Here is a 14,740-nt window from a genome sequence, read left to right as displayed (position 1 = left end):
TGCTGTTGTTGTTGCCTTTGCAGTTCACTGCCCATAGTGCTGAAAATTATTTCGATTCGAGATTCAGAGTCAGCTGACAGTTGCGGTTTTTGCGCGATTGTTGCTCATTTATTTTTCTCGTCTTCGTGTCATTCAGAGCTCCCATCTAAGATGCAGTCACTCAGGAACGGGAACCAGAAAGAGGGGCCTCACTATTCGCCGCCTCTAATCTCCTGGTGCGCTACGGAAATTGAACGGAATTAGTACTGGTTACTGGTTATCTCTGTTATCATTAGAAAAGCAAAAGGGAGAGGCCGCAACCAGTCTGACTGTCTGGATTTTAGTGGACACCTGTTAAGCTGCGGAGGAGATAGAACTGCCTACAAAGAGGATGGAGGGACGGAGCAATGAGACAAGAAAGCAACGATAAGAAAGGAGCACAACAACAACAGAATCTAAGTAGAGCAATAGGAGGTGGAACACCTAGGACTAATAAGCAACGATTACTCGTAATGTGTGGGCTCGAGAGTGACAAGTTAATATGTGAGAAGTCGCCTTCCTGTCTTACGTTCAACCTCGGTTAAGATTTTTCATGCGGGGTACTCGTGTTTAGCATCCAGGGCCCCTCGAATTAACTTCGGTGCTACATTTCTCTTGCTCAATGGATGCTGAACACATAGGAGCACTTTGAATTTATAGAAATAGCCATAAATAAACGGTCATGGGAAAATTAGCGGGCCACAATAGGCAAGCCCTCCTCCCCGATCCTTTAGCCCCAGGAAAGCAGCTATTTATTTCTCGTTTCTGATTGGTTGACGATACACGTAGCCTTCGCTGTACTGCTCGGATTTAGCGACGGGGTGTGAGGTAGACAGGCTTTCCTGGCGTCCACCGGGCCCGCGTTGTACTCGCCGGATCGATTGCAGACGGTGTGCCTCGCATTCTTCGCCACCGAAGGGTTTCCTTACCGGGAAAGTCGTCTCGGCGTGCCTTTCCCCGAACAGGTTTCCCTGCCTTCTGTAACCCCCACGCCTTCACCTCTTTGAGGAGTCTCTTCCAGCGTCCCGTGCAGGTGCGGCTTCAATCTATAGCATTCTTTTTTCTCTGCGAACTACCTTGAGCAAGTCAGCCCAGCAAGGAACGTTTAACTTCAGTCGTAGCCAACCTGCCGGCGATGGTGTCTGTCTAGGGCAGTCGGGTCCGCTTGTTCGCTTCCTAATATCGCTTTTCGAATGTATGGTGCTTCTGCAATTTTATCGATATAGAAAGCGATGCCCATATACTACGTTTCCTCTTACCCGTGGTAAACAACATTTTAGAGCGAAGTCTTCTTTGGTAGTTTGCTTCACTTTGCCCGTAGACGGCTGTCCAGTCTAGTAAACGGGACCGATCTCCGAGGCAATGCAATTGACGGCATTCACTTTGTAGGTCAATCCTGATGCACGGTGCACGGTGTCTTCTCCGCAATCGTTTAATGCTGTCTGTAGCGCGGGCTGAGCTTGGAGGCAATGGAACATTTCGATAGGAACAGGAGATTTTTTACAGAAATGCAGAGAGGTCAGTGCAACGCTCACAGTACCAAACGCCTCATAACGCTGAACGATAGCTTTGGTGTCCAAATCCGCGTCCCAGTGACAGCGTAACAGAATCCACTCCCGACGGCCATGCTTTTGCTCACTAAATTCGCCGAAACAATTGCAGAGCCGGAAGCACTTCATAGACGCCATGTTTTGGACATCACTTATAGAGTCGCTGTACATGACCGCAGCAGCATATCTCGGCTGCTTTACCGTGTAGCTAATGCTTTACTTTGACGACCATTTTCCAATGCTTTCTACTCATTTTGTTTTCAGCTTTTGTACTCAGTGCGTTTATCCCCCGCCGCTGTATCTCTTAAAATGAAATTTCAAGTACCAGCCCCGCCCAACTCCTTTCCTTTCAGTGGAATGACCCCGGGGAGCGCATACTGTAGACTCCGATGCGCGCAAGTGTGAATTCTCGAAAACGATGACCACAGATCTTGAAGTTCAATTTGCAGAAGGTTACCTTCCTTGATGTGACAGGCTGTTCCGTAAACGGACGAACATTACTAGTGACACTTTTATTTACGTTTTCATTTTTTCTTTTTGGCGCAGCCTCTACGTGGTCAGCAAATAGTCGACTGACCATGTAGAGTTCGCCGCAGGGTACTGGACAAGAGGTGATGCATCACTTCAGAGAGCGTCTTAAAGAAGAGGAACGGCGCAGGGTTCGTGAGTTGTTCTCAACAAACTGTATACGCGTGCTGTGTGCTGGAACGGGCGCGAGGAAAAATTGTGAAACAGAGAGTGGAAGGGGAGCAGGAATAATTTATAGTCTTTAAAGTGTCCACTCAACCAAATAAATATCGCTGATCATTTGTGTGCCTCGTTTAGATGCAAGTGCTTGGCTAGATGTTACCATAAGCACATTATCATCACCATCAGCGTATGTCATGTCCACTGGAGGAGCAAGGCCTATTCCAGCAATTTCTAATTACCTCTGTCTTGTGTTAGCTCATTCCATTTTAGGCCTGCCAAATTTCCTCATTTCATCACACCGTCTGATTATCTGCCGTCCTGACTGCGCTTCCCTTATCTTAGCACCCAATATGTAACACTAATATACCACTGGTTATCTGCTCTACGCTTTACGTGACTTGTCCCAACTCCATCTTTCTTCTTCTTGTAGGGAAGCTTCCCTCAGGATCTCGTATCTAAATTCATAGTAACAAAGAACTGGCCTTTCTGTGCAAGCCGCTCATCAATTCTTATGATACTTGTTGCAATTAGGAGTAAACGCTAAATCCACCAGCTGTTGACAGTAGCCTTTTCACTTAAACAATCAGTATATTTAGAAAAATTCTAGAAAATTGCAGAATTGAAAAAGCTTTAACGATCAAGTTGACGAGTTTCAAACTCAGCAATAAGAAAAACGATGACTAAATGATCTAAACGACATCTATATATACACTGAAAGTGGATAAAACCGATGCTTTATATACCGTTTTGAGATATATAGCTGATTTTTGAGATGGGCTTTTCGAAACCCCTCCCAAGCATATTAATACTCTTACGTAAACTGTAAACATATTAATTGCATCTGTCCGTTATGGATGTTCGAGCAGGTGCATTTCGCAGAACAGTGATAAGCGTGCTTATCATAGTTACGGATTTGTAACCTCGGTGCTTAAGTTTTTCTCGAATTTATCGATTTCAGGCAATTGCGTTAAAATTTCGAGGCCATAAGTACGTCTTCTACATTCCGCAGAATTTATCTTTCTCCCTCAAATGCAACAACTATATTTCAAATTCGTTCTGTGGTAGTCTAGTGAAAAGATTTTTTTGGTTTAGATGTACTTGAACAGAAAAATTGGAGTTGATCCAAACACTCGTTTTAAAGAAAGCACATCCAGCACAGTCAGTTCAGGAGCTCGATTTTCGGCAGCACGCATTACAGGCTCATCGCGGCGAAGTCTCTTTATGTGGTTTTTGCGAGAACGATCTGAACTGTCCAAGCGGCATCGACGGCGAGCGACGGCTTGTGATTCGCTCTCCACTGCGGTCTGCCGAGCCTGACGGTGCCTGGTTGTGTAGTCGCGCGCGTTCTACGATTAGCTTCTTCAGCAGCGGTTCATAGCTTGCGAGGACACGCCATAAGGGGCACCGAAGTGTAACCACAGATGCCGAGGCTACGCGGTGCACATATCACATCTATTCTGTGGCATTCTGTAGACCCGTGGCACGATACGATGATGTTGATGAAGATGATAATGATGATGATTTATTGGCATCCCCTTTGATACGGGGCGGTGATAGCCTGCTTGAGTTAATCAATGCAACTGTGTAATGCAACGCAAATGCAATGCAAAGTTTGCATGTATTGACGCTACGCGGTGCGCATGTCACAACGCGTGACATCTAGTGCTAGATCCGTGCGATGAACAGAGCCTTATAGAAGTTAACAGGGAGAATAAGTGTCATGGGCAAGTAACGTTCCAATGCGGAAATAGGCAGTCACGTATCAATCACGCCTCAGTCTCAGAAATGGTATACAAACGACTACACCAAATGGTGATAGATGAACACGGAAAAGGTAGTCTGGGTAGCGATCATAAACGTTTAACCTTTAAATTTGGGAAGGACACTAACGCAAAACACAAACCAATAGCACCAGAATTTCTAAAAATGAATGAAAAGCAAGCAAAAGAGATAGCAAAAAACATAGAAAACGGAGGCGTTACGCTGCTTATAGGCAGGGCCGTGCGCCCAAGAGGGAGCCGTAGAGAAAGTGGTGGACTGTTTCCTTGAGCTGTGACCATTGTACCAGCCTGCACGATTACCACTAACTTTTCCCCATGGACCCGTTGAAATCCCCATGCAGTTAATCAAAAACCTCGGTCCGAAGAGCAAGGCACTGCAGGCTAATCTCATTGAACAAGTGAATAAAACGAAGATAATTCCAATTGGATGTCGTGAAAACAAGATAAACTTCATCTAAAAAGGCAAAGGTGATAAGGATAGGACGTGCTCGTAGAGGCCAGTTACAGTAACGTCGGTGCTATATAGAATGGCAATGCTAACCCATAAAATTATAACTGGCAATATGGGCGGAAGCAAATAGGTACTGGGGGAACTAGAGATTGGGTTCGGACCAGGGGGACGATTAGAAGATAATATTTTTGTTCTGAGCGCATAGAGGTCTCAGTAGCTCATAATAGACCTTCATGGACAGCATTTATGGAGATTAAGGAAGCCTGCGCCAACGTAGACAGTTAGTTGTTATGGGAAATTCTCAAGCACGAAGGCAAAGAGGACGATTTCTTGGAGTTACTGAGGGATATATATATAGAGAGAGAGACAACCGAGTAAAAATTGTTTGGGAAGGCCGAATGAAGTGGTGGAAATTCCCCAAAGACTGAAGCAAGGACGCCCTCTGTCTCCATTATTCTTCGCGCTTTATGTTAAATGCATAGAAAGACGACTGGAAAACAGTGAATTAAAGTTTGAGTTATCATGCAAGCGTCATGGACAAATGGTGCAACAGAAGGTCCCCGCACAGATGTATGCGGACCACATAGTGCTACTAGCGGACAATGAAAGAGATTTACAGACACTGGTCAATACGTGTGGCAACGCAGTGACAAATCTAGGCATTAAATTTAGCACATACACATCAGGAATTATGATCTTTAATCAAGAGATGAGTAACTACGCGGTTTCAATTCAACAGCAAGTCATACGCATACTCAAGCAATGTAAGTACCTCGGCGTATACATAAACGAAGGACATACTCAAGCACCCACTTAGATTATCTGAAATTAAAGGGGAAGCGGGACGCAGCAACAATGAAACATAGAGCATTTTCGGGCTACCATACATATGAGGTGGTGGGTGGAATCTGGAAAGGAGTCATGGTGTCAGCGTCAACTTTCGATGATGCCATTCTGTGCCTAAAATCGAATATATTGTCGCGGTTGGAATGTAACCAAAGATTGATGGGCCGGTTGACTTTGGGAGCCCACGGCGAAACCACAAATGAGGCGGTGTAGGGGGACATGGGTTGGGCCTACTTTGAAGTCAGAGAAGCGCAGAGCAAAATTAGGTCTCAAAAAAGACTCAGAGACATGGATCAAAATAAATGGGCGGCTAAAGCGCACAAGTATATCTGTGCCTGAAAAGCGTGGACACAGAATCGAGGAAGAGGCCAGGAAAGTTGGAAACTAAGTACAGGCTAACTGAAAGTGTAGATGAACAACCAGGAGTAAGCAGAAAGTGAGAGAAACAGAGACAGCGAATTGGATGCAAAGAATTGAAACGAAGAAGACAATGGAGATTTACAAGAATGACAAAAAGGAAACTAGAAGGGAAAATGTGTACGGTAACCCGAAGGGAAGTGCCTAATTGCTATTCGTGCTCGGGCTTGTTGCCTATGGGCAAAAACATACCGGAGCAAATGTTCGGAAGTAGATGAGGCATGTGTATGCTGTAGCAGTAAGCCGGAGAACACTCAGCACATACTCATGGAATGCGAATGGGGTTTACCCAGCGAGATCAGTATTCCAGAAGCGCTTGGATTTGAAGTAGACGGAATTATCAACCGGTCAGCAGTCGAGATAAGCAATAGACATTTAGAGTATTGGTTAAAAAGAAAAGCAGGGAAGAGACTGATACGAATGGATCCGGCCATTACAGGCGTGGAAGCGGTACAGGGTAGATAGAGAAGATTAAAGAGATGTATACAATAGTGGTAGAAGGAAAAAAATTGATAGCATACCTGAGTAACTCAAGCTAGGTGATGGTTTGTGCTCGCCCCGTTTCAAAGGGGGTTCCAATAAATCGTCATCATCATCGTCATCGTCGTGAGGAGTGGCACGTTTGGATGCTGATGAAGATGATTTATTAGCATGCCCTTTGAAACGGGGTGGTGACAGCCGGCTAGCCTGCTTGATCTAATCAGGTATGCTTTACATGTTTTTCATCCTGGCATTGATATGCATCCCCTGAATCTTCTTTTTCTTCCTCAAGACCATTCATTTCTTGGCTAATCCCACAAAGTGGCTCGCAGGCATATACATGATAGGAAACCCGAACAACCTTGTACCGCTACCCTATGCAACTGCAACATGGCGTGCGACCCGGTGTGATAATATGCAAACGCAATGAAAAGTGCACACGTATTGACGCTACGCGCCACGCATTTCATCTCGCGTGACAAGTGGCACGATACGATGTTAACGATGATGATGATGGCAGTTTATTGGCATCCAATCATTTTTTGGCCAATCCCCCATGATTGGTGATAGCTGCGACGGACACTGGTGTAGGCGACAAACAGTACCAACCGAAACGACTATTAGAATGAGCCCGTTATAGCTTACGCTGTAAAACGTATTTGTAGTTACTACCTAGTTGTCACATCGCTCACTACCTTAATATAACTGCAGCTTGTAACGGTAGAATTAGTAACATTACTGACTTGTCACCGTTACTAAATTGTCGCAGTTAGCAACACCAGATACAATGTCTCTAGCCTATAACACCTATAGGACCCACTCTGTCATATTCCAGAGTACATCCAATAAATGCTTTATGGGCTAGACACTGGGTTCGTTACGATTTAGTAACTGAGAACCACTAGTCACAAAGAATGCCCTGCTTAGTCAGTATTGTTACTAACTCTATCGTTACCAACTGCAGTTACACCAAGGTACTGAATGCTGTAACAACTGTCTAGCGACTATAAATACGTTTTTTTAGAGTGAAAGTAATGGTTCCCGGCCGCCCTCGTTTGATTTCTTATAGACGCCTTTAGCTTCTCAGCTATATATATATATATATATATATATATATATATATATATATATATATATATATATATATATATATATATATATATATATATATATATATATATATATATATATATATATATATATATATATACACGCATACATACATACATACATGCATACGCTAAGGCGGGTAGACCCCCCTTCGTCGGAGATTGGTCCATATATAAATATATATATATATATATATATATATATATATATATATATATATATATATATATATATATATGTGTGTGTGTGTGTGTGTGTGTGTGTGTGTGTACAGGTTGGTCCACATAACTTGAGCCAAAGTTTTAAACATGAAAGGCAGTCCGGACTTGAGTTCAACCGAATGCATAATGTTGGTACTGGCCTAGAGTTACTGAGGTTTCTTTATTTTCCCCTTAACGGATTGGTTATCTTTAATTAACATTTTAAAGCTTTATCTGCAGACCCCAAGTGTGACACGCAAAGTTGTAGAGTACCTTGAGAAACCTCTCAATAAATTGTTTCCAAGACGGTATATCTCACGTAGTCCTTTTTTCCGCGTTCCAAAAAAAGCCTGTGAAATATGAAAACTACCACGTGATGGGGCGCTTGCGCACTGTTATTGCGCTGCTCTCAAGCTTGCGATGGATAAACAAGGTCGGCTGGAACGAGACTGCCCCTCAGGGGTGAATTTCCGCATGGCTTCCATTGGCTGTTTTCGAGCAGACTCTCTTTCGACGCTAGCGCCAAGGTCCCCTTCAGTTACGATCCTAACAGCAGGGCGATGCAGAAGCGAAATGGCGGCGCACACGATTGTTTACGTTGTCATGGCAACAGGAACAGCAGCCGCGCGCACCGCTAACCTTTTTTTTACCTAGACGCGTCGCGTTGATATATATATATATATATATATATATATATATATATATATATATATATATATATATATATATATATATATATATATATATATATATATATATATATATATAGCATTAGCTATTCTCGTTAGTACTTAGGACAAATGGGCGCTTCGGTTCCCCTGCATCTCGTTCATATTTATACAGTTCATGACTGCTTGTTATTATTCGCGGTAACGTTGTTGCTTCGCCTTGAAGATCAGTCATGACAGTGTACGTGACAGTGAATGAAAGGAGCGAAATTCCCAATACATTCATTTCGTAAGTGTTTGTCATTAGCAAGATTCCTTTGGCAACATTATCTTAGGAATGGCTTCAGCATACCGAACTCCTCTGCGAATACCATCCAGTAACATTGATGGCACTGTTTGCTTTTCGAATGACTTGGTTTGATGATGCGTTGGTATAGGAGCTTGTTTCTATTGTTATTTTGCTACTATAGCTACCGTTGACACTTCATCTTTTTCCACTTAGGTTACAGCTATAAGTGGAAGCTCAAAGCTATAAGGAAGTTTTTCTTATGAATGTGGCACCAGTGTCTTCTTCTGTGGCCTTTATAATGAATATTGAATTAGTCCATTAATTCATTTATTGATAGTGTCAGCCCTATGTTGGGCTATTGCAGGGGTGGACGCGCACAGTTATTACAATATACTCAACGTTCGTGCAGGAGGGAAAATATCACACAATAACAAAAAAATCACTTACACACAATCGTTAGAGAAAGAAAATTGGGGATACGGTAGAGGCGGGTTAGAGGATTTCGATTTGGATATATTATCCATGAAAATATCTATATCGAGTGCGCTAACCACAGCATCTGGCAGGAGGTTCTACTCTGAAATACCTTTACGAAAAAACTATTCTTGAAACACTCATTTCGCACTGTTCAGAGAGAGTATAAACATACTACGGTGGGGACTAGAATGCTGATTAGTCCTAATTATGAATAATTCGTGTACTCACTTTTTACCGGAGTGTGTAAATTTAGAATACATACTTTAGTATTTGATGGGTTGTTCTAGATTTCAGAAGGGGAAGGTCCAAAAGTTTACACCGCAGGATCGGCGAATACCAATGGCGGTACTTAAATATAAACCGAGAAGCGAGTCTTAAAATTCCATCCACTTCTAACCGGTTGATATGCTTTTAAGCAATGTATGTAGAGTCGAACGACTTTATAACGAAGTGCATGTACCTCCGAAATCATTCGTTACACAAGTAACTTCGTTGTAAAAGTCTCGCACTGCACCACTCACAATAGAACGACTCAGAATAATTTATTCGTTGTACAGGTAGTTTCGTGGTTCAGCTGTTTAACTGTATGCGCTGGTGTATTTGCACCGTTCTATTTCACCGTATTATAGTTGCGTTGTTTCTCAGAAAAAAAAGAAAGAAACATATGTCCACACCCATGAAGATGGCTTTGAGTTCGATTACCCTGGAGTCGCCTATGGGTGCACCTTTGGAAGCAATTTTATTAGGATAATATTGCTTACAATGACGAACATAGAAGTTCACGGTGACCCCGAAAGTAGCTCCAGAAGTCTCTAACGCTAGCATCATTTTGTGATAACTGTTAAATGTATTGAAAAGGCACGTACGCAACCTTCACGCGAATGCCCGAAGAAACCACGGAGATTGCTCTAGTTTCGTCGCTGACGGAATATACACGCGGGCAACTGACGCAAGATGGATCCTATAGGCCGCAAAACTTGCAACTAAAAGCGTGTCAAAAGGATATTGCTAGAGACACCATGTAGCGTGGAGCGATTGAAACGCGACTGGGGGAGGTGATCACAAACACTGAGGTAAAATAAATCTATGTGTAAAAAAAAGTTCGAAAGTGTTTAAGCATAATACTACTAAATAAAGTAATGATTCACTTTGAAGTAATTTCGCCGTGCTAAGAAAGCAACTGAACGCTTTCTCCATTTTACCATATAAATGTTGTTTCCTGGTGACCCCTACAGGCACAAAGTTGACACAAAATTGAGCCAGTCAGTGCATGCCTCTGTACAGCTTGTATGTCGTGCGGCATGGTGCTGGTCTATTGGGCGCGACAGTTTGGTCCAAGGTATCTTTTGTTTTTAATTTCTTTGCGTGCTTGTGCATTCGTGGCATGCTCTTCACTTCAAATTTTGGCGGAGCTAGCACACGGCAGTTATTGGCGTAGAAAGACATGACCACAGACTGCGCGTCATCCCTGATCTTGACGCTGCTGCGTCCGGCGTGTCGTGTTGCTCCGTGACGATGAAGGCGGAGCGCAATGCGACGAAGTAGCGTGCAGTTTTCGATCACTCTTCCCAACACAAGCTCTTAGCGGACTACAGGAAGCAATATTGGTAGGTTGAAACGCTTTTTAAATAGTAATATGGTGTACTGCGGTCTTGTCTGATGAGTGTTTTATGTGGATACATGGCGTAGCAAATAATTTTTAGCTTCGAGGTGGTGGGTTTTGCATGTATTTCATTATTGTGACTGGTTGTTAGCCATACTACCCCTCACCCGTTGAAACATATTGACACGTATACTTGCTCAACTTTATCGGGTGACCGCGTTTCACCGTCTAACAAATGTTATCGCTCAGTTCAGGACGCGCCTGTATGTATCGGAAGTTTCTCGAGCGTTATCGATGGGCCTATCAGCTGTCTGTTGTCACCAAACTTTGTGTAATCTGGTTGCATGCATGCGCGACGCAAACTGTGTTGTACTTTCTAGGAGGCACGCGGTCCCTGCAGCGATTTCTCTGGAACCTTCGATGACTCATGTATACATACGCCGACGTGCTTGACCCGCTGATCAGGTTTGTGAAACTGATGTGAAACTGTCGCAAGTAGCGAGCTACGCTGAGGCATTATCTGCTGCGGGAAGTGGAAACAGAAAACGCTGTCAACGTGGCGAAAAAAAAAAAGCTATTGAGGAGCGTCGCGTGACAAAAAAAAATCATGGAATAAGCATCTAAGCACGTGACAACAAGCAGTCGTTTCCGTAATAATCGAGCGTGGCTACGTTGCATTCGTCGTCTGCTTGTCTGCTTCGCCGCTCTCGAAGTTGTAACGCGCATCAGTCGTGCGGCGCTTCGCAGTTGTACTGCTTTTGCAACGGTAACTATGCTTACAAGTGCAGAAGCCAAGAACTAAAGGCAATAAATCTATCATAGCAGGCACAGCATAGGCACCGACCGGTAATAGAAAGCCTGCCTAGCCCGTGTCTTCATTGGTACTGTGTTCCTTAAGAAATGGTTGTACCAGCACTCCAAAATGTTACATTGTGTATTGCTTTCTGCTAGAGAAAGTGGAGGCAACTCCACTAACCAGCGACACCCAAACCTGCCACGAACCAAGCCACCTACTGCGTGCCGTTCCCAGGATTCAACTTGCGATGTGCGAATTCGGAAAAGAAGAACGTAACAAGACCTAACAAGCAAAGTTGGCTCAACACGTGATCATGTCGCGGTTAGCTTTAGCCTCTTCCGCTGCCGCGCCGCAGAGTCGGTGGACTCAGCCTAGCGTGCTTAGTTTCCGGTAGGTTTTAATCGACACGCACTTGTTTAAACTGCCCCACTTCCCCCCCCCCCGCCCCCACCCACATATGCGCACATTTTCTCGCGATATTTTCGTGGAACTTCAGTCGTTTACTGGGAAGTACACACCATCTTCGATGACCACACTCCGCGCATGCTCTTCGGAGAGACAATGGATGTGACACTAAGGTGCGGCTGCTGCAATCAAAAGTTGCAACTAAAATTATAAATGCGCAAGTTGCAATAAACGATGGTAGCTGCGCGAACATATTGAGGAAAAACGGGCACAGACTGTTTCGCAAAGCACCCCAATAGGTAAGCGTCGTATGAAACGTGCTGGGAACCAAGCATACTGGGCCGAGTCATCCGGACAGGGTCACGTGCCGGGCGGACTTCTTGATAAGGGAAGGAACCAAGGGGATAGCTTCAGGGAGAGTAGGCTCGCGGAGGCTGACTGTGTAACGTAATGATCCTTCCTATACGTTTATTTGTCCTATCTCCATGGTCAGATGAGGCTGCCTTTCGAAGGCTGACTGCTTCACACTGAGCACCCCAAGGAGGTCAGAAAAATAATTTTTGGGTGCTCCCTCCGCAGTTTCTTTTTTTTATTTCAAGGCTGTCAACCTCTGCCGGACTACTTGGCGAATTTAACACATGTGCAAAACTTTTGCCGTTTTTTTTCCTTCTGTACCACCTGACTTCTACACGCTACAGAAAAAAAAGTAAGCAATTACAAATACTTCTTTCGAAGATGTGATTGACTATGGTTAGCAATTACCATAGGTCGGCGCACTCACTCATGAGTGCACTCACTCGCACTCATTTCAAAGGCGTGAGTGCGAGTGCGAGTGAGTGCCAGTGAATGTGAGTGGAGGTGAGTGCGAGTTCGCGTGAGTGCCAGTGAATGTCAGTAGAGGTGAGTGCGAGTTCGCATGAGTGCCAGTGAGTGTGAGTGGAGTTGAGTGCAAGTTCGAGTGAGCACCAGTGAATCTGAGTGGAGGTGAGTGCGAGTGTGAGTGAGTGCCAGTAAGTGTGAGTGGAGGTGAGTGCGAGTTCGAGTGAGTGCCAGTGAGCGTGAGTGGAGGTGAGTGCGAGTTCGAGTGAGTGCCAGCAAGTGTGAGTGGAGGTGAGTGCGAGTGTGAGTGAGTGCCAGTAAGTGTGAGTGGAGGTGAGTGCGAGTTCGCGTTAGTGCCAGTGAGTGTGAGTGGAGGTGAGTGCGAGTTCGAGTGAGTGCCAGTGAGTGTGAGTGGAGGTGAGTGCGAGTTCGTGTGAGTGCCAGTGAATGTCAGTAGAGGTGAGTGCGAGTTCGCGTGAGTGCCAGTGAGTGTGAGTGGAGTTGAGTGCGAGTTCGCGTGAGTGCCTGTGAGTGAGTGGAGGTGAATGCGAGTGTGACTGAGTTCCAGTGAGTGTGAGTGGAGGTGAGTGCGAGTTCGCGTGAGTGCCTGTGAGTGTGAGCGGAGGTGAGGGCGAGTTCGAGTGAGTGCCAGTGAGTGTGAGTGGAGGTGAGTGCGAGTTCGAGTGAGTGCCAGTGAATCCGAGTGGAGGTGAGTGCGAGTGTGAGTGAGTGCCAGTAAGTGTGAGTGGAGGTGAGTGCGAGTTCGCGTGAGTGACAGTGAGTGTGAGTGGAGGTGAGTGCGAGTTCGAGTGAGTGCCAGTGAGTGTGAGTGGAGGTGAGTGCGAGTTCGAGTGCGTGCCAGTGAGTGTGAGTGGAAGTGAGTGCAAGTGTGAGTTAGTGCCAGCAAGTCTGAGTGGAGGTGAGTGCGAGTTCGCGTGAGTGCTATTGAGTGTGAGTGGAGGTGAGTGCGAGTGAGTGCATACTCCCGCACTGGTTGAACAAGCCTTTTGTAGGCCAGCAGATTTGTATCTGCTCGCGCAAGACGAAGGCGTTTTGTCAGAAAGATTAGTTGCTTTAGTGATCAGCATACACATTGATTTACACTTGCGGTTATGCTGTCAACGTGGGTTTCTTATCGGAGAGCGCGTGTTGAAGTGACACCTAAATATTTACCCTGAAATACACAAGTGAAAGGTGTGTCATTAATAATTTAGATAAAATAAGATATCTGTTTCTCTTTACTTACTGTTAGCATTACTTACCTTTGGCCGTTTAGAGTCATCTGCCACTCCTGACACCAAGAAAAGGTTGAATTCCGTATATGGTGATGATCGTTGCAATTAATTTCGCGGTACGAAAAACAATCGTCTGCGAATAGATCGATGTTACTACCATGTAATCGGGAAGACAACTCGTTTATGTACATTAAAAATAGAACTGGGTCCAAAACGCTGCCTTCTCGCACTCCAGATGCAATAGATGCTAAACTGGAAGCTTCGGTCTGAAGATACACGAATTGTGAGCGGCAGAGGGTAGCACACTCACTCATGAGTGCACTCACTCACATTCACTCGCACTCATTTAAAAGGCGTGAGTGCGAGTGCCAGTGAGTGTGAGCGAAAGTGAGTACGAGTGAGTGCCCGTGAGTGTGAGCGGAGTTGAGCGTGAATGTGAGTGAGTGCGGGACCTGGAAAAGTTATGGTGAGTGACTGTGAGTGAGTATTCTCCCATACTGCGGACCTATGGCGATTACTGCACCACGAATGTAACTGAGCAATTACTAAAAGTTTTCGATTACTTAGCGTTACTTTCCTCCCTATTTTACTAATGTTTGGCGAAGTTTTTCATTGCGTCTTCTGCAGCCTTTCACACGTTCTTTATCTTCACTAAGAATTGCTTTTCAACTTTTTCTGCGATAATCTTCCCTCGCTTTCTTGTAGACATTTGCAGCGGCAATGTTACGTCACAGGCCTGCGCCTCACACGTAGCGTTGTCGCAGCGTAAGCTGGAGAAACGGCTCCACAGGAGCTCCTTTTCGGTACCACGCGCTACATGTCTTCGCGGCGAAGTATCTTCGCGTCATTTTCATGAGAAGGATCGGAACTGCCCGTTCGGTGTCGACGGCAAGCTGCGGCTTGCG

General features: G+C 44.9%; 1 protein-coding gene across 8 annotated transcripts in view; it reads left to right on the top strand.

Moving 5' to 3' along the window:
- Positions 1-14,740, top strand: part of LOC135919231 (uncharacterized) — a 125,188-nt gene that overhangs the window by 8,302 nt on the left and 102,146 nt on the right. For 4 of the 8 annotated variants that reach the window (XM_065452935.1, XM_065452938.1, XM_065452933.1 and 1 more), the window contains exon 1: positions 10,210-10,316. In XM_065452935.1, the coding sequence (XP_065309007.1) occupies positions 10,248-10,316 (69 nt within the window). In that variant the 5' untranslated portion in view covers positions 10,210-10,247. Of the gene's footprint in view, positions 1-2,114; positions 2,228-10,209; positions 10,317-14,740 lie in introns of those variants that run through there. The other 4 variants (XM_070538024.1, XM_065452936.2, XM_065452934.2 and 1 more) reach the window with 2 other exon arrangements.

Source organism: Dermacentor albipictus, chromosome 4, assembly GCF_038994185.2.
Source record: "Dermacentor albipictus isolate Rhodes 1998 colony chromosome 4, USDA_Dalb.pri_finalv2, whole genome shotgun sequence".
NCBI classification, from domain to species: domain Eukaryota; kingdom Metazoa; phylum Arthropoda; class Arachnida; order Ixodida; family Ixodidae; genus Dermacentor; species Dermacentor albipictus.
The sequence above is the reverse complement of the archived record's forward strand: the minus strand, read 5'-3'. Positions and strand labels throughout refer to the sequence as shown.